Source organism: Leptonychotes weddellii, chromosome 1 (assembly GCF_054177405.1).
Source record: "Leptonychotes weddellii isolate Sample4059 chromosome 1, ASM5417740v2, whole genome shotgun sequence".
Taxonomy (NCBI): domain Eukaryota; kingdom Metazoa; phylum Chordata; class Mammalia; order Carnivora; family Phocidae; genus Leptonychotes; species Leptonychotes weddellii.
In genome coordinates, this window is record NC_138369.1 from 2,229,512 (window position 1) to 2,246,405 (window position 16,894).

Here is a 16,894-nt window from a genome sequence, read left to right on the forward strand (position 1 = left end):
TATTTTTCCTCTCTCAACCCCACAGACCTCGATCCAAGATTTTGCCCGTTTTTTTTAAGCATTTAATGTTTTACATCAGAAAATAACACGGCGCCAAGAAGCCCTGGAGGCCCCGCGACGGGCTCCCAGGGCTGCTGGGGCTAAGGCACAGCAGAGGGAGGGAGGGAGGGAGGGGGGCGCTGGTGGCTGGTCACAGGTACACGGGCTGCTCCTGGCCGGTGAGCAGGCGGTAGGTGGCGGCCGGCATCATTTTGATGTGGACCTGGGGGGCCAGAGAGAAGGCCGGCGGCTCGGGCCGGGCCCGCACTGGCAGGAGGGCCCCCGCCCCCGCCCGCCCGCTGCCCACACACCTCCGTGTGGGCCTCGGTGAGCAGCTCGATGATGCGGGCGTGCGGAGTGGCCACCACGCTGTGCCCGTTGATCTCGATGATGCGATGCCCCACACGCACACCCCCGCGCTCTGCGATGCCGCCCCGGAGGAGACTGCAGATCTGGAGGGGACAGGGAGGGGCCGCGGCGGCTCAGGCGGCCGTGCTCGGGGCCACCAGTCCCACCCCCCGACCCCGTCCTGGGGCTGGGGTCTCACGATGCCGTCCTCCACGCAGAAGCCTAGCTGTTCACGGGCGTGGGGCCGGCGGATGATGGCTGTGGTGACCGGCGGGCAGTGGATGATGCTGAGGGTCACCAAGGTCTGTGACTTCACCTCCTGTGCAGGACACGGGCCGTTGGCCTAGCGGGGCCTCTCGGTACACTGCAGCCCCCTGGGGCCTCAGTTTACCCACTCGTGAAATGGAGCTTCAGAGTCAAGGCTCTAGATTCTAGAAGACCCCTTGAGAAGCAGTTAAGAACACAGACTCAAGCTGGGCGGCCTCGGGTCGGAGCGGTGACCTCTCCCCTCCTTATCTGTGGCCTCAATTTCCCTGTCGAGAGCACATTTCTAGCAGCGTCTGCCACACTCAAACGTAACATGCTGCGTGGACCATGTCCGGCCTGCCCTTCTAACCTGGCCAGGTCCTTCCCTGCTCCGGGCCTCAGTTTCCCCAGCTGGCAACAAGGGTCAAGACTCAAGAACACACTGGCTGCCTCGGGGCAGAGAGGAAGGCTCCCAACCCTGCAGCTAGACCGCCTGGGTTCAAATCCTGCCCTCACCCCATCAAGGCCCCCCCGGACCAGTAGCGTCCCCTCTCCAAGGCTCCGTCTCCTTGAGCACACCGGCGCAGGTAGGACTTCATGCTCTACCCTGCGCCTTCTGGACCGCGCCAGGGAAGGGCACCCGGCTACCCTGCAGGGGACTCACGCGGACGGCGGCCTGGCAGGCGGCCAGGGGCAGCCCCACCAGGCTGGTCCCATTGATGGCAGTGAGGCGGTCCCCGATGCTGAGGGCCCCTGAGCGCTCGGCGGGACCCCCATGCAGCACGTTGGCGATGACAGCCGTGGGCAGCAGAGAGCCCCAGCCCGACTCCACCAGGGCCACGCCCAGGCCCTCGCCCCGGCGCTTCTCGATGCACACCTGGGAGGGGGACACGGGGTGGGGGGCATGAGGGCTGCTCTGTTGGGGGGCTGGCGGGGGCCACCAGCCTGCTTGCTCACCTCCCTGCAGTTCTCGCTGTTGGAGAAGTGGTCGAGGTCCCCATTGTGGAGGTGGCCGGGGCCCGCGGCGCCCTGGCTCTGCTGGGCGCCCACCTGGTTGGGGTCAACGCCGCTTTCCCGAAGGAACTGGCTGTAGGCCACAGTGAAGGCCTGGCCGATGGCCTGAGCGATGAGCTGGGCCTGCAGGCCGATGGGCAGCATCTCTCGGGGGGGTGTCCCACCCACCTCCTTCAGGTCCCCCAAACCCTCCGGCGTCCTCAGAGCCAAGCCCTCCCACCCCCACGGGGCGCAGGATTCCCAGGAGACAGCGCGATGCCCTGTGGCTTCGGGGACTGTGGAAACCAGCCGCTGTCTTGGGGAATCTATGGGGGGCAGGGGGAGGGGAGGGAGACAGGCCCGGAGCGGGGAGGTTCAGGGGTCGGCTGCCAGTCTCCAAGGCTTACGGGAAGGACCAGGGGCTTCGGGGGCGGGAAGGGAGACAGCGGCCCGCGCCGAGGACCAATGGAAGGACGCTGTGGTGACGGTGTGGCCAGGTGGGCTCTGGAAGAGGGTGGGGCCGGCCCGAGTCCCCCTCTCCCCCGGGACGCCCAGAGCGGGGCTGCTCACGTCCTCGGAGTGGAAGACGTGGCAGAGCATCTTGTAAAGCCTATGGCTGTGGGTCTGGGATGCCGGCCGCCGCGCCAGCCGCCGCCTGGCCATGAGCACTAGCACGCAGCCAAGGTCAGCAATGTAGGAGATGGTCTGCAGGGCGTGGTCCATCATGGCCTCCTGGAGCAGGGGGGAGACCAGGCCTGGGTGGGCTGTGCGGGCGCTGGGCGGGGCCCCCGCCCCCCGGAGGCCGGGCCTGGCCCCGTACCTGGGAGTCGGCCGTCAGAACCTTGACCCTCTTGGTGGACACAAAGAGGTCCACTTCCGTCATGGGCTGGGTCTCCCCGTCAGGGGCCTGTGGGGGTGGGTGGGAGGTGGAGGCCCACGAAGACCCAGCCTCTGCCGCGCTGGGCTCCAGGGGCCTTGGAGGACCTGGCCGGCAGCCCACCCACCCACCCGCCCACTGGCCCCAGGGAACCCCACCTGCCCAGCCCTGGCTTCACCTTGACACGGTCCATCGCCTCCCGGGCCTGGGCCATGCGTGTGCTGGGGGGCGGGTTCCGCTCGGACACCAGCTGGGTGGAGCCCAAGTATTTGGCCCCAAATATGACACCGTCTAGGAGGTCTTCATGGTCACAGGGACCAGGTACTGAAGGCAACAGTGGAGGAGGGTCAGCCCCTGGGAGCCCTGAGCCACGCATGTCCAACCCCACGGGCTCTGCCCTGGGTCTTGGCTCCCTCAGTGGTCTGGAAGCACAGTGTTCTACCCCATGGCTTAGTGCTCTTGAGCCACACACATCCGCCCACTGTTCCAGAACCATCCCATTAGCAGGAGCCACAGACATCCACAGCCTCTTGTTGGTCTAGAGCCAGCTGAACTCTGTCCACGGCTCAAGGACTCCAGGGCAGAGGACCCAGTGTCAGGAGCCCTCTGAGAGTCTAGAACCACGGCAGGATCCAAAAACCGCTCTAGCCTTCAGGCACCTCCACCTTGTGTTTCTAGAATTCTGTCATCAGGCTAGAACCAGGCAGTCCCATTTCTAAAACCAGCAACATTATAAAACCATAGTCACCTGTACTCAATGGTTCTGGAATCCCCCGAATCAATCTGAAGCCATTTAGCCTTGCCCACTGTTCTAGATTTCTCCCTTGTCAGCCCAGGACTGGAGACAACTCTACTCCATAGTTGTAGAACTGCCCAATCAGAGTAGGAAGAGACAACGTCCCACATGTCTAAAACTCACACCGTCCAGAACCCCAAATGGCTTCCATTTGTGGTTCTAGAGCTCCCTGACAGCTCTCAAACCACAGAATTCTGCAGGGTCTAGAAATCAGCACCCCTCCAGAACCACATTTTCCCACTCTGTGATTCTGTAACTTCTTAATCATGATGGCATTGGGTAGCTCTTCCTATGGTTCTAGAACATCCTCAAATAGTCGGGACACCTCAGCTGTCCCCAGTGAGTCTAAGAATGATCTGAGTAGTCCAGAAATGGACTACTCTGCACATAGTTCTAGAATTCCACCGACCTAGCCCAGAACCACACAGAACTCTGCCGTCGAGCTCCGTAATTCCCTGAGCAATCTAGAACCAGCCAGTTCTCCCAGAATGTCCTAACCAGGCGTGGTTGCTTTTTTGGGTTAGAACTGCAGGCACAGGCCCCAGCTCTGGATGATTCGAAGTAAATTTAAACTACAGCCGGTTCTGCCCATTATCTTTCGTGATCTAAGATTCTGGAACAACAGAACTCCACTCTCGGGTTCTAGAACCACACCATCCAATATGCTAGCAGCCAGGCACGTGTGGGGATTGGGCACCTGAAATGTGGCACCTGAAAATGCACACTAGATTTTAAAAATTTAGTATGAAAAAAGGGTAAAATAATTATAAGATATTGATTATATGTGGAAACGACACCTTATATAGATTGAGTTCATTAAAATGTTATTACTTTTTCCTGTTTTTTTTTTTAAGTTTTTGTTTTTTAAGTAATCTCTACACCCAAAGTGGGGCTCGAAATCATGACCCCGAGGTCAAGAGTCGCACGTCCTCTGACCGAGCCAGTCAGGCACCCCTATGTTTATTTTTTAAAGCAGATAACTAGGAAATTAAAAGTTACACACAGGGGTGCCTGGCTGGCTCAGCTGTTTGAACATCTGACTCTTGATTTCAGCTCAAGTCATGATCTCAGGGTCGTGGGATCGAGCCCTGTGTCGAGCTCCACGCTCAGCAGGGAGGCTGCTTAGGATTTTCTTTTTTTCTTTTTTAAGATTTTATTTGTGTATTTGAGAGAGAGAGTAGGCACAAGCAGGGGGAGCGACAGAGGGGGAGGGAGAAGCAGGGAGCCCAACGTGGGGCTCGATCCCAGGACCTTGAGATCATGACCTGAGCCAAGGGCAGATGCTTAACAAACTGAGCCACCCAGGCACCCCTGCTTGGGATTTTTCTCTCTCCCTCTGCCTCTGCCCCTCCCCCTGCTAGCATGCACGCACTCTTTCTCTTTCAAAATAAATAAAATCTTTTTAAAAAAAAGTTACACATCATTCACATTATGATTCTATTGTATAACACGACTCTAGAACTTTTTGATTACTCTGGAATCAGACAGCCCTGTCCACAGTGCTAGAACACCCCCTGAGCTAGAATCGTAGAAAGCTCTATTCACCCCATGATTACGAAACCCCCAGTCTAGACAGCTCTGTTCACCATTCTAGAACACTATCAGCCCAGGTTCTTTTAATCTAGAACCAAGGCCAAATTCTGGAACTCCCAAGGTGAGTCATGGCTCCACCCATGATTCCAGCACCTTCTTGGAACTGTAAGTCCAAACCAGCTTCACTTTCCCACAACCATAAAACTTGCTCTTTGACTTACAGCCTCAGGTAGTTTGGGGGGAAATCCTGGAACATTCTAGGTGCCCAGAACTGGTTCTTTCCATGCTTTCAGGGCAGAAATTGAGAAACGTTTTTTTTTTTTTTAAAGCAGGCTCCACACCCAGCCTGGAGCCCAACGTGGGGCTTGAACTCACAGCCCTGAGATCAAGACTTGAGCTGAGCTCAAGAGTTGGACACTTAAGTGACTGAGCCATCCAGGCATCCCAAGATTGACAAACTTTTTACGCAGGGGGCCCAACAGTAAATACGTTTGTCTTTGTGGGCCAGATGGTCTGCGCTGCAACTACTCAACCTGGCCACTGTAACATGAAAACCACGGTAGACAATACGTAAATGAATGGGCATGACGGTGTCTCAATAAAACTTTATTTCTGGACACTGAAATTTGAGTTGCACATTGTTTTTATGCATCAAGAAATACTATTCTGTTTTTTTCCAACCACTTAAAAATGTAAAACCCACAAGACATGCCAGAACAGGTGGGTTGGATTTGATCGCAGATGGTAATTTGCCAAGCCCTGCTCTAGAACCATGCTAAAATGCCACACATGCCCTTCCATCCCCTATTCATTCTAGAACATTCTCACCACTCTCTCTCCCCTCCCAGACCATCCGGAATCTACTCAACCAACCTCGGAGCCTCTCTAGAAACAACTCCTTACTGGCAAACTTTATGCCATTTTGGGAGAAGCCTGATTGGGGCGATTCTGAAATTGCTAAGTCCCTGGGGCCAGGGTGGGCAGGACACTCACCCTCCTGGAGGGCAGGGTATGGCGCCAGGGTCTTGGGGCTCTGGAAGAAGACAGAAGAGGGGCAGGACTGAGTCCCCTGGCTTGGTTCCTGGCAGCAGAGGCAGCCTGGGGGGCGGGACAGGCTCTACCTGGGTACTGGCAGGCGGTTCTTCAGGAGCAACCAGAGGTACCGTCTCCAGCCACGGTTCCGGGGAGCTGCTTGAGCTCCTGCTGCCGCCCTGCTCGGCAGAAGCTCCCTCCGCCCATTCCGGGGCACTGGTATCTCCATCTGGGTCCTCAGGGGGCTGCAGCGGGCGAGGGGCAGGGTCCGGAGGCTCCTTGGGACAAGACTGGGAAGGAGGGCATTCCTGGCAGTGCAAAAGGCTCAGCAGGTCGTCCCGGCCGGCCTCGGCAGACAAGAGCCCATGGGCATCAGCAACGTCCTGGGAGGCCAGGCCGTGGCCCGTGGCCACATGCAAGGGGCAGGGAGGTCCATCCGGCGACAAGCCCACCAGATTACCAGGCAGAGCCTCAAACTGTTGCACCAGGTCCTCAACACTTGGCCCATCGAGTTCCATCTGACTCAGGCTGCCGGACCGTCCCGGCACCGGGTCCCACTGGCAGTTGGGGGTGAGGTCCTGGGAAGGTGAAATTGTGTCCCTGGGCTCCTCCAAGTCCATAGCTGGAGGGCCTGAGGGAGACTGGGAGGTTGTCAGGAATTCCATGCCTGGACCCCAGGCTCAGGCCAACATCTGAAAGAGAGATTCAAAGATAAGATTTCCTGACTGCCAACGCGGTGCCAAGCTCTAGGTGGGTGCTGTTCATGTAGAACACAGAATTTAATCCCCACCATACCCTGCAAGGAAGGGTCCGCTATGATCTCCAATTTATAGAAGAGGAAATCAAGATGCAGAACAGGCAGTTGTAAGACAGTGGCTTCATAGGCTCCGAACCCCGGAGTACTCCCCTGTACCTGTCAGCCCAGGCCTCTCCCCACCCGTGGACCCTGTTCCCCCAGACTTGGTTCTTCCAAGTCTCCCCCCACCGCGTCGTGTAACCCAGGCTGGAGACACAGCCTGACTATACAGACCCGGTAGGTGCAGGTCCCCGAGACCTCGGACTCAGGACCTCAGCCTAAGACTAGATCCAGGACCCCAGACTTAATACTAGAGCTCCAAGACGCCAGAAAGCAGAGCCTACTCTCAAAACTTCCAATGCCACGCTCAAGATCAACCCCGGACTCTGACCCGGACCTCAGAACCCAGCCTGAAGACGTAACTCCACCTAAAGCTAGGAGTTAAGACCCCGGTCCTCTCGCAGACCCCAGCCTCGAGACTTCAGACCCCCTTCTTCAGCCGCCAGCTCCAGACCCCGCTCTGCCCCCGCCGGGACACTCACTTTCCAAACCGAGGTGGCCTCAGACCGCGAGGCCCCCCCAGAACCCCACGCCCCCAGCCGAACAGTCCTCCACCGGCCGCAGCTCGCCGATTCCCGGCCGCGGCGCCGGCAGGTCTGTCCTTGCAGCTCTCGGACCTACTGGGCTTGCGCGCGTTTGCGGGGGCCTGCTGGGAAATGTAGTTCTCCCAGCTAGCCTCGCCGTGCGGGAGCGCTAGGTGTCGGAATCAAGGGTTCGAATCCCGGGCCTCAGTTTACACAGAGTAGGAGTCCCGGCTGGCCTCTGGACCTATTTCCTCAATTACAAATTGGGATTAGTGATCACTGCCTGCCATCTACGGCTGTGGGCATGATTCCAATGGATGGCAGATGGGAAGAAATGGGACTGGGAAATATTAAAGTGAGGGGCGGTCTTTTTCGACTCGAGAGACACCGGAAGCAGCGCAGGGACCCTAATGTAGACGGACTTCCGGTTTCGCTCACAGTAGCGGGGCGGAATGGCAAGTCCTGGCCTAACTTTCCATCCCTGAGCTTCGCTTCCGCAATTAAACTGGGGATAATAATAGTACCTACCTCCTACTTGTGAGGACTAAACGAGATCGAGCTGGTTACGGATTTAGCAAAAGGGCTGGGATATAATGAGTCTATTAGGTATTCCCGAATTACTTTTAGACTTTCATTAATTGCTCATTGAATAGAATCAGGAATGCATAAGGCGTGATCTTAAAGTAAGTGATAACTGAAGAAGGGCAATAAGTAAATGAAATATCTCGAAAGTCCCCTCTTAACAGTAACAGGATATCTAAAAGTTTTAAAGAAGGCACCCTGAACGCCTGAGACTGGAATACTACATTTCCCAGAAATCTCTAGGAGCCTACAACTCCCAAGCACCCCTTGGCCGCTGTCGTCTCCCGGAAGAGGGTACGTGCCGGCAGTCAGCATACGTCATGGCGGCCAGACGTCTCTTTGGGGCTACGTGGACCTGGGCCGGCTGGCGGGCCCGGGAGCTCCCGGTCCCTGCCGAGCCTGGAAGGCTCCTGGTACGGGGTTATGCCAAGAGACCGGGTGAGCTGGGTTAAGAGGGACCCAGAGGGGAGAGGTTTGGGACACTGGGGAGTTAGTAGTGCGCAGGCGCTGGCTTGGGGAGGTGCTTCCTAGAATCAGTGCGCAAGCGCAAAGAGGCAGGCGCTGAGCTATGTGCGCAGGCGCAGTGTGAGGTACCTGGGCCGTGATTGGACTCACTGCGCAGGTGCGGGGTGTTTTTCTTGCGGTGGCCGGGGCGGGGGGGGCGGTGTCCTGAGCTTGGGTTCCAGCCCTGGCTGGGCCTTTTAAAGGCACTGTGTGATCTTGAGCAAGTCGCCACCGGAACTTTGAGGACGCAGTGGGGCCCAGCTGAGGTTTAGCCACTGAAGCAAAGGCAAAATCACCCGGGTATAGCCTGGCGTGACCTCCTTTGTTGGAAGGAGGGAATTGACAAAATGTGGGGCCTTCAAGACGCATACCAGCCCTTTTTCCGTGAGATAAACAGAATTGGAAAGCAATGACCTGGTCACTGTAAGCGTCAGTGTTTAATGCAGTATCCACGTCCCACTTAAAATCATCTTGGGTGCAGCAGACCGTCTAGTCAGGGGCCGGGGTCCACCTGGAGAAAGAGGGGTCAGAAGGGAAGGCCAGCCTCCCGAGGACGCAGCTGGCAGAAATGACTCTCTCCCACCCCCCAGTCATGAAGGGGGGCAAAGGCGGCAAAGGTGGAGTGGCCAGTGAGGCCCTGAAGGACCCAGACGTGTGCACAGACCCCGTCCGACTCACCACACATGCCATGGGCGTCAACATCTACAAGGAGGGCCAGGACGTGGTCCTGAAGCCAGACGCCGAGTACCCCGAGTGGTGAGTGAGACAGGCTGGAGAGCCCCGAGAGCGCATGCCAGGGCAAGGTCTCAGATCTGAGGTTTCCATAGGGCCTCCCTGGGGAGGAGTGGCCTGACTCAAGACCTGAGTGGGTGGAAGGAGCTTTAAAGGTAGAGGGAAGAGTCCATGCAAAGGCCCTGGGGCAGGACTGCACCTGGTTTGTTAGCAGAACAGCAGGACGTGAAGGTGGAGAATAGAGGGAGATGGGGCAGGGAGGGGGTGGATCCCGGCCTTTGCAGGGCCAGGGAGGATACAGGGAAGATTTTGCTCTTGGCCCCAGGACCAGTAGCAGGACATTGAAGCCACTGACCTGTGCTGATCCTTAAAGCTTAGGGAAGCTTCCGAAAGGTTGAGTGGGTGGGTGGGGAGGTGTTGCCGGCACAGACAGTGGCCAGGAGGCAGCACAAGACTTGGTGTGTGCCCACCTCCAGTACCAGTGCCACTGGGATGGGGCAGCTTTTCCACAGCCAGGAACCCAGCTCGGGGTGGGAGGGCGTGCCCCGGGATCATGCCGCCCCCATGTGGCTGGGGGGCCCAGCCTGCTGCCACCTCTGCCCACGGTGCCCGGGGTGGGGGACCTCTGGGGGTCTGCCCTGCCTCCCTGACTCCTGCCCACGCCACGGCAGGCTGTTCCAGATGAACGTGGGCCCCCCCAAGAAGCTAGAGGAGCTGGACCCCGAGAGCCGGGACTACTGGCGGCTGCTGCGAAAACATAACATCTGGCGTCATAACCGTCTGAGCAAGAACCAGAAGTTCTAGCGGGGAGGGGCCGGCCGCCTGCAGCCACCGGGGGCCTCACCAGGCCCCGAAGGAGGACCCCCGCGGCGCAGAACATCTTCTCCACCCAGCCCCCACGGAAGACTTTATCTTCCTGGAGAAAACAGGGTTTTCTGAGAACAGAGGAGACCCCTGACCTGGTGCCTGTTTGGTCCCCACGGCGAGGCTGGATCAGGGCCCTGGGGGACCGTCGCTGGCAGGCCCTGGCTGCTGTCTGGGTGGGCGGGCAGGGGGGTGCCTCAGGCCATTGGCTCCAGGGGGAGGTTTTTCTAGACACGCCATCTCGGTCACAAGGGACTCAAACCCGTTCCAAACTATCCGAACATGAGAGAGAGACTGAAGCGTCCAGGGCGGGCTCTGCCTTCAGGTCGCTGGACTCGGGCTTCGGTATCCAGGTGACGGCTCTCTCTGGCTCTGGGTCCTTGTAGCCCCAGTGGGTAGTTCTGGACAGGGGTGGCCCCAGGACTCCTGGCTGACACCCCCTACCCAGTTTAGCAAGCCCAGCCAGAGGGAAGGGACTTCCTTTTCCTTCCTTTACCAAGGTCATGTGTTCTCTGCATTGGCCAGTTGAGCCCCAGGACCTAGGTGTACCCACTGTCCTCCTGTCACCCCACTAGTACCCAGGGCTCAACCTCCCCCGTGCCCACCCCACCAGGAAATGCATCCGGGAGTCTTGCATTTGGCACCAGGAACCTGACCCACAGCCTGAGTGAGAACCAGCTCCTAGCAGTCCTAGCTTCTGCCCTGCCTGGCTAGGGGAAGGATCGTGGGGCCCTGGGGTGAGGCCTGAGAGGGTATGCAGTTGCAGGGGGTGGAGTGGCGGGATGCGGGCACCACCTGGGGGGCTGGACCAGGGGCCCTCCAGGCTCCTCTGTGCTGTCTGGTCTAGCGGGGTGGGTGGGGCTGGGGACTAATTCTGCCTCGTCCCAGGAAACCGAGAGCCCTCATCCTCTTAGGAGGACTCTGCCAATCGGATTACCTGCCCTCCCTGGTGGCCCGCCCAGAGCAGGTCCCAACCCTCCCATGGATCCCCATGGCTCTCAGGGTAGAAACAAAGTTGGAATGGCCACAAGACCTGGCCAGACCTGCCTCCTGTCACCTCCCTGCTGGCACCTCGCTCACTCTACTTCAGCCCCAGGGGTACCTGGTGGTTCCTCCCACACACCAGGCTGGTCCTGCCCCAGGGCCTTTGAACATGCCATTCCCTCTGCCTGGGTGGTTCTTCCCGCAGGTGTTCCCAGTTTTACCTTCTCCAGTTCTCTGATGTCACCTCCAAGAGGCCCCCAAGCACCCTGTTAAACTGTAATCCTGCCACACACTCAGGATTGCCTCTTGTGGTTTTATTTTCTCAGCACTTATAACCAGCTGGTGTTTTATGTACGTATGTATTTATTTAATTGTGCTTCTTTCTCCCACTGGAGTGGCGGCTCCATCAGGGCAGGGATTTTTGTCTGTTCACCATCATGTCCGCATTACATGATGGATGGATGGATGGATGGATGGATGGATGGATGGATGGATGGATGGTGGGTGGGTGGATGGATGGTGTGTGGGTGGGTGGGTGGGCAGGCGATTGACCCAGCTGCCACAAGGTAAAGAAGACATGGCCATGGGACTCGCATATGAGATGCCAAGTGAACCGAGAAGAGCAGACTAGCTTGAACCCCAGTGGTGTGCACTGGTGTGAGGACTCAGAAGTGAGCCTATGGTCACTTCATGGACAGAGCTCAAAGGCAGGGTGCTGGTCACTTGCAGCTTCTGCCCTTGAGCCCCTCCCCTCCTGTCCTGACCCACGCTGCCCCGTCCCATGGGGAGGTCCCCTGTCATCCTGACACTAGGCCAGCCCCAAGCCTGGTCACACCCTGCTCCTTGCCCTCGATGGCCTCCTTGTCCTCGAGTCCAGCTGAGTGGTCATCAAGGGGTAAAACGATGGGCCCAGGACAGGCACATGGGAGCACGCAGTGAAAGCAGGGAATTTCTCAGAGAGCAGGAGGCCCAAGAGCCGGGGCTTGGCTGTGAAGGACGAGGCGCGGGCGGGGGACCTGGGCACAGAGTGGCTTGTGATGGCAGCCTTACTGTTCCAGCCTCACCATCCACCCCACGCCCGTCTGGCAGACGGGGAGGCTGAGGCCCCAGGCCAGGCCGTTTCCTTCCTGAGACGGTACCAGTCTCCCCGCAGGGCAGGCTGAGGAGGTGGTTGAGGGGACCGGCATGGGTGGCCACGGACAGGCCGAGATGAGAGGGCTAGCTGGGCCCCAGACTCAGGCCGGTGGCCAGGCCCTGTCCAGAGCCTGTGCATGCTCCTTGGCCAGCAGCCGCAGGGATGCCTCCTCCAGGGTGAAGCTCTCTGTGAAGGCCGGACCAAAGGCATGGGGCCCGAAGGATGCCTGCAGCCCGGGCCCCGGCCCCAGGAGGCGCGGGAGGCCTGGCACGGCCGGGGGCCCGGGGCCCAGCCAGGGCTCCAGGGGCAGTGGCATGGCTGGGGGGCGGGCAAACGGCAGTGCTGGGGCCTCGGGGAGCCTTGGGGCTGCCACAGCCCCGGAGCCTGACTCCAGACGCTCCTGGCGGCGCCACTTGGCCCGGCGGTTCTGGAACCACACCTGGAGGTAGTGAGAGGGGTGCTCCCGGTTCAGGGCCCGTGGGGAGGAGCCAGCCCACTCTTCCCCACCCCACTGTGTCCCTTTGGGGCTCCCAGCTTTGCAGGGTTCTGCCTGCTGTCCAGCCTGACTCCCACCTGCTGCAGTGCCAACATAGTGTTACCTGCCTCGAGCGAAGGATCCCCCCAGGGCCCCCATCAAATCAGCCCCAAGTCTCCTGAAGCTAAGCTCTCCTCACCACTGTGCCCAGCCCCTCAGGCTCCACGGCCTCTCTTGGCCCCGGGCACCGGGTCTGAGCCGCTCGGCTCGGCACTGGACGCCCTTCACAAGCTCTGTCTCGGCTGCACTCTGCCTCTCCGTCCCCCTGCTTCCCGCTTCGCACCGGCTGGAAACGCCTCCGGTGTAACCCCTCCACAGCTGAGCGCACACTCCTGGATGCTTAGAGATCACCTGTTCTCCTTTCTCTCCCTGTTTTTAAGATTTTATTTTTAATCTCTACACCCAACGTGAGGCTCGAACTCACAACCTCGAGGTCAAGAGTCACACACTCTACCTGCCGAGCCAGCCAGATGCCCCAACCCTTTCTGCTTTCTAACTGGAAAACTTCTACTCAAACACCAAGGTCCCAGTCCCACATCCCCTCCTCTGGGAAGCCTTCCCAGCTTGGAGATCTGCTGCCTACACACCGGGAGGGTCCCGATCCGGCTCTGGCTCCCTCCCTGGGCTGTGGGGTGCCCTCACCTGCACGCGCACCTCGGGCAGGTGCACCTTGGCCGCTAGCTCCTCGCGGCTGTAAACGTCTGGGTAGTGGGAGGCCTCGAATGCCCTCTCCAGCTGGTGCAGCTGGTACGTGGTGAAGGTCGTGCGGTTCCTCCGGTGCTTCTTCTTGGGGGCCTCCTCGCCCGGGCCCGGCCCCCCACCCTCTGCCGCCGGCCCCTCACAGGGGCTCAGGAACATGGCTTCTCCGCACCCCCACCTGGCCGGGCGGCAGCAGGACAGAAGGCAGTGAGACAGCAGCAGGGACTGCCAGCTGGGAGGGCAGGGGAGCCCCCAGCCTCTGCCGGGCCTGGGGTGAGATGCGCCGGGGAGACACGCGCTGGGGCCTGCATTCATTCAGCCTCCCCGCCTCCCCGTCCACCAGGGATGCTCTCGCTCTCCGTGCGTCTCCTCTTCTCCCTGTGTGTCTGTCCCTCCACCTCTATTCCCACTTTCCCACTCGAGCTCTCCCTGACGGCCTCCATCGACCTGCAGCTCAGCTTTGGGCTGTCTGTCCATCCACCTCTCTGTGTGCCTGGGACCCCCAGGAAGGCAGGAGGCTGGGACACTGCCCCCATAGTCCTCCATCCTGGGGGGCTCTCTGCACCCCCAACTCCCACTGGTGCCCGCCTGTGCCCACCTGCCCAGTACTCACCGCCCCCAGCAGCCCCTCGACAGCCCCAGTATCCACGCAGCTCCGGCCCCAGCGGGCCTAGCACCCCGTCTGCTGCTGGCCTGGCCCTGCCAGAACCAAGCGGGGAGCGGGTTGGGGTCTGGTGAGGGGAAGATTAGAGCGAGGTGATTAATTGAGGTGGCCCCTCCCGCCCGGGCGCTGGCTGCAGAGGGCGGGCATGGGGGAGGACGGCTGGGGCTCCAGAGGGGTGTGACCATCGGCCTGGGTCCACCTCCCCTCGCAGTAGGACACCAACAAGGGCCTCCCCCTCTCTGGGCCTCAGTTTCCCTAGCTGTAGAAGGGTGACACCAGGGCTTACCTGGTGGGGCTCTCATGGGGCAAGGAGGGGATGAAAGTAGAGAGCATTGCACAGTGACTGGCATACAGTAGGTGCTCAGTGAATGTCCGCTGCTACTGTTTTTATCAGCTGGGGCCAGAAAAAGGTCCTCTTAGACACACCGGTGGTGACAGGGGTGGGGGAAGCCGAGGTCCTGACAGGTGAAGGCAGTTCCAGTCGGCTCCCCCAGACACTGAGCTGACCAGGGAGTAGGGGGCATTTTCGCTGGGTTTTGAGGAATGGATAGAAGTTCACTCTTCATTCATTCAATGAATGTTATTGAGCACTCACTGTATACCAGCTTCTGTTCACAGCAGTGAACAAAACACACAAATCTTGGAGCTGACATGCTAGTAAGGGAGATAGACAATCAGCAAATAAGACATAGAGGGTGTCAGGTGGTCATAAGGCTAGTGAGAAAACTCAAGCAGGGGGGGACGGGGTGGGGGGGACAGAGGGTGGGCTGCTCTTTTAGAGAAAGTCTTCAGAATGGGGGATGGAGTGCAAGGCTAAGATTCTGGAGGTTGTGGAGCAGGGGAGGGACACAGTCAGATGGCATTTTGGAGGAGTATCTATTGTGGGCAAGATGGGAGGCTGGGAGGAGGCTAGAGGCCTGATCAGGGCAAGGGCTGTGGGATGGTCATGGGAGGAGAGGGGGACAGAGGAACAATCCTCGGGGAGAAAGTTTGCGGAAGAGTGAGGAACCGGCGATACCCAGGCCCCCGTTTTGGGGACAGGTGGATGACAAGACTCCCAGAGGCAGTGGCCCAAGAGCCACAGCAGGTTCCAGGGGAAGCCCCTGAGGCTGGTTTGCCCACCCCTGCCCCCACCCAAAGAGCCTGGGGCCCAAGAGGAGGGGAGTGTGGGGGTGGGGGGCAAGGTAAGGCCAAGAAAATGTCTGATGGATTTAGTGACACAGAGGACAGGAGGGAGGCCCAGGCCTGTGTATGGACCGGGGAGCAGGTGGGAGGCACCTGCTGGAATGCTGGCTTTGTAGGGAGAGGCCCGCTTGTGCAACCCCCCTCCCCAGTGAAGGGGGGCCAGGCCCTGGAGGGGCGTCCAACTGCGTGCACTGATGGCCTTGGATGAGGACCCAGCTGTGCTTCCCGCTGAGGGCCGGGAGGGGGGATCAGGGGCTCAGCGCCCAGGGGTGGGGGGAGCCGGGCAAGGAGGCCCCAGCCACCCTGAGCCCGGGCGGGCGGGGTCGCTGGTGCTTTCCGAGGCTCCCTGGGACCCTCCAAGCCCAGCTGCCCTGTCTGTGAGGTGGGCTCGGGGCTCTGGGGCCGGGGTACGAGGCCTGCAACATGGAGCGGGGAGGTGGTGGTCTCTAAGTCCCTAATTGCTTCATTACTAGGAGCTGTTCTGTTCTCAGGCCCCAATTAGCTAATTGGCCCCGGGTGGGTTAAGAGGCTGCAGGAGGGATCTGGGCGTTAGGCACAGGGGCTTTGGTGGCTTAGCGGGTGCGGCTGATTCGGGTGCAGACGCTGTGTCAGCTTAGAGAACAGGATTAAGGGTGGGGTGGAGCTACGAGTCCCCTCCAGCTGGATTAGGTGGGGGTCAGGCCACTCTCAGCCCCACGGGCCTCCCATCCTTCATTTCTCCCCCAGGAAGAATCCCGAAGCCCCTTCAGGTGCTGGTGGGGAAACTGAGACCAGAGGGTGGGCAGGGCTTCGGGGGGGGGGCACCGCAGGAGGTCAGTGTGACCTTGGGAGAGCCCCCCCGGCTGAGGCTGTGCTCAGGCGGGGGTGGGTCAGCCAAAGGGGGCGGGTGTGCTATGGTCTGGTGTCCCCTCCCCAGCCCCAGTTTTGGGGTTCCTGGGGTGAGGGCCACCCCCGCCTGGCCAGAGACCTTCCAGGCATCCTAGAAGCTGGCTGGCTGGAAACATCAACTGAGAGGGGGTGACTGTCAGACGCAGCAGTAACTGAGCACCAGCTGTATGCGCTGAGCCCTGCGCTGGTGTGAGCCTTCAATCCCCAACCCCACCCCGAAAAGACGCCTGATTGTAGAGGGGGCTGCTGGAGCCCAGGTGGGGGGACCAACTCCCCAGTTCACCAGATGCACTAACGTTTAGCACTAATGTCCCCCCATCCTAGAAATGCTCTCAGTTCGGGATGGTTGGTCACCACAGGTCAGGGCCACAAAGCTCAGAACTCGGGGGTGCAAGCCCGGGCCCCAGCCCCTGTGTGGGTGTGGACAAGAGGGGCAGGGCCGGCGCTTTTCAGCCAGTCTCCCCCGGAGTCACTGGGTCAGTCTGGTGGCTGGACTGGACCCTCCCTGGGCTCCCACACATCCACCCTGAGGGGCAAGGCTGGGGCAGAGGGGGTGGAGGCGTGGAACTCGGGCCTCCGTGGCCACTGGCACCCTCCCGCGGTCCTCTGAGCCTGGGGCCCCAAGGGTTGAATACGGCAGCCATGGGGGGGCCACAGCGGGAACCATGGATGATACGGTAAGTAGGTCCGTGCGGGTGGCTGTGATCCTGGGGGTTCTCCTCGCTCCATCCCTGGGGACCTGTGTCCCCGCGGCAGCTACAGGATCCCGGCTGGGTGGGCCCCTCAGTGGGCAGACAACGGGCAGGTGGATCGCCCTGGGCTGAGCGATGGCGGCGGGGGGGGTCCCCTGGTGTTAAGCCCCTGGGGTGAGGGACGCC

The 16,894-nt window shown here is 60.0% G+C and overlaps 3 protein-coding genes across 3 annotated transcripts; 1 reads left to right on the forward strand and 2 right to left on the reverse strand.

The window, feature by feature from the left end:
- Window positions 1–24: 24 nt before the first annotated feature.
- APBA3 (amyloid beta precursor protein binding family A member 3) lies at window positions 25–7,358 on the reverse strand. The gene is made up of 11 exons (XM_006750974.3): window positions 7,203–7,358; window positions 5,954–6,556; window positions 5,826–5,865; window positions 2,682–2,827; window positions 2,447–2,533; window positions 2,197–2,358; window positions 1,591–1,770; window positions 1,298–1,510; window positions 587–706; window positions 351–491; window positions 25–262 (listed from the first exon to the last, which is right to left on the reverse strand). Exons 2-11 carry the CDS (start codon window positions 6,527–6,529, stop codon window positions 191–193), a joined length of 1,737 nt encoding a protein of 578 aa, XP_006751037.2. The 5' UTR covers window positions 6,530–6,556; window positions 7,203–7,358; the 3' UTR covers window positions 25–190.
- A 735-nt stretch (window positions 7,359–8,093) lies between these two features.
- MRPL54 (mitochondrial ribosomal protein L54) lies at window positions 8,094–11,206 on the forward strand. The gene is made up of 3 exons (XM_006750975.3): window positions 8,094–8,264; window positions 8,921–9,086; window positions 9,734–11,206. The coding sequence occupies exons 1-3, from the start codon at window positions 8,147–8,149 to the stop codon at window positions 9,864–9,866; spliced, it is 417 nt and encodes a 138-aa protein (XP_006751038.1). The 5' UTR covers window positions 8,094–8,146; the 3' UTR covers window positions 9,867–11,206.
- Window positions 10,775–16,747, reverse strand: RAX2 (retina and anterior neural fold homeobox 2). The gene is made up of 3 exons (XM_081833181.1): window positions 14,230–16,747; window positions 13,223–14,010; window positions 10,775–12,484 (listed from the first exon to the last, which is right to left on the reverse strand). Exons 2-3 carry the CDS (start codon window positions 13,592–13,594, stop codon window positions 12,146–12,148), a joined length of 711 nt encoding a protein of 236 aa, XP_081689307.1. The 5' UTR covers window positions 13,595–14,010; window positions 14,230–16,747; the 3' UTR covers window positions 10,775–12,145.
- Between the last annotated feature and the right edge of the window lie 147 nt (window positions 16,748–16,894).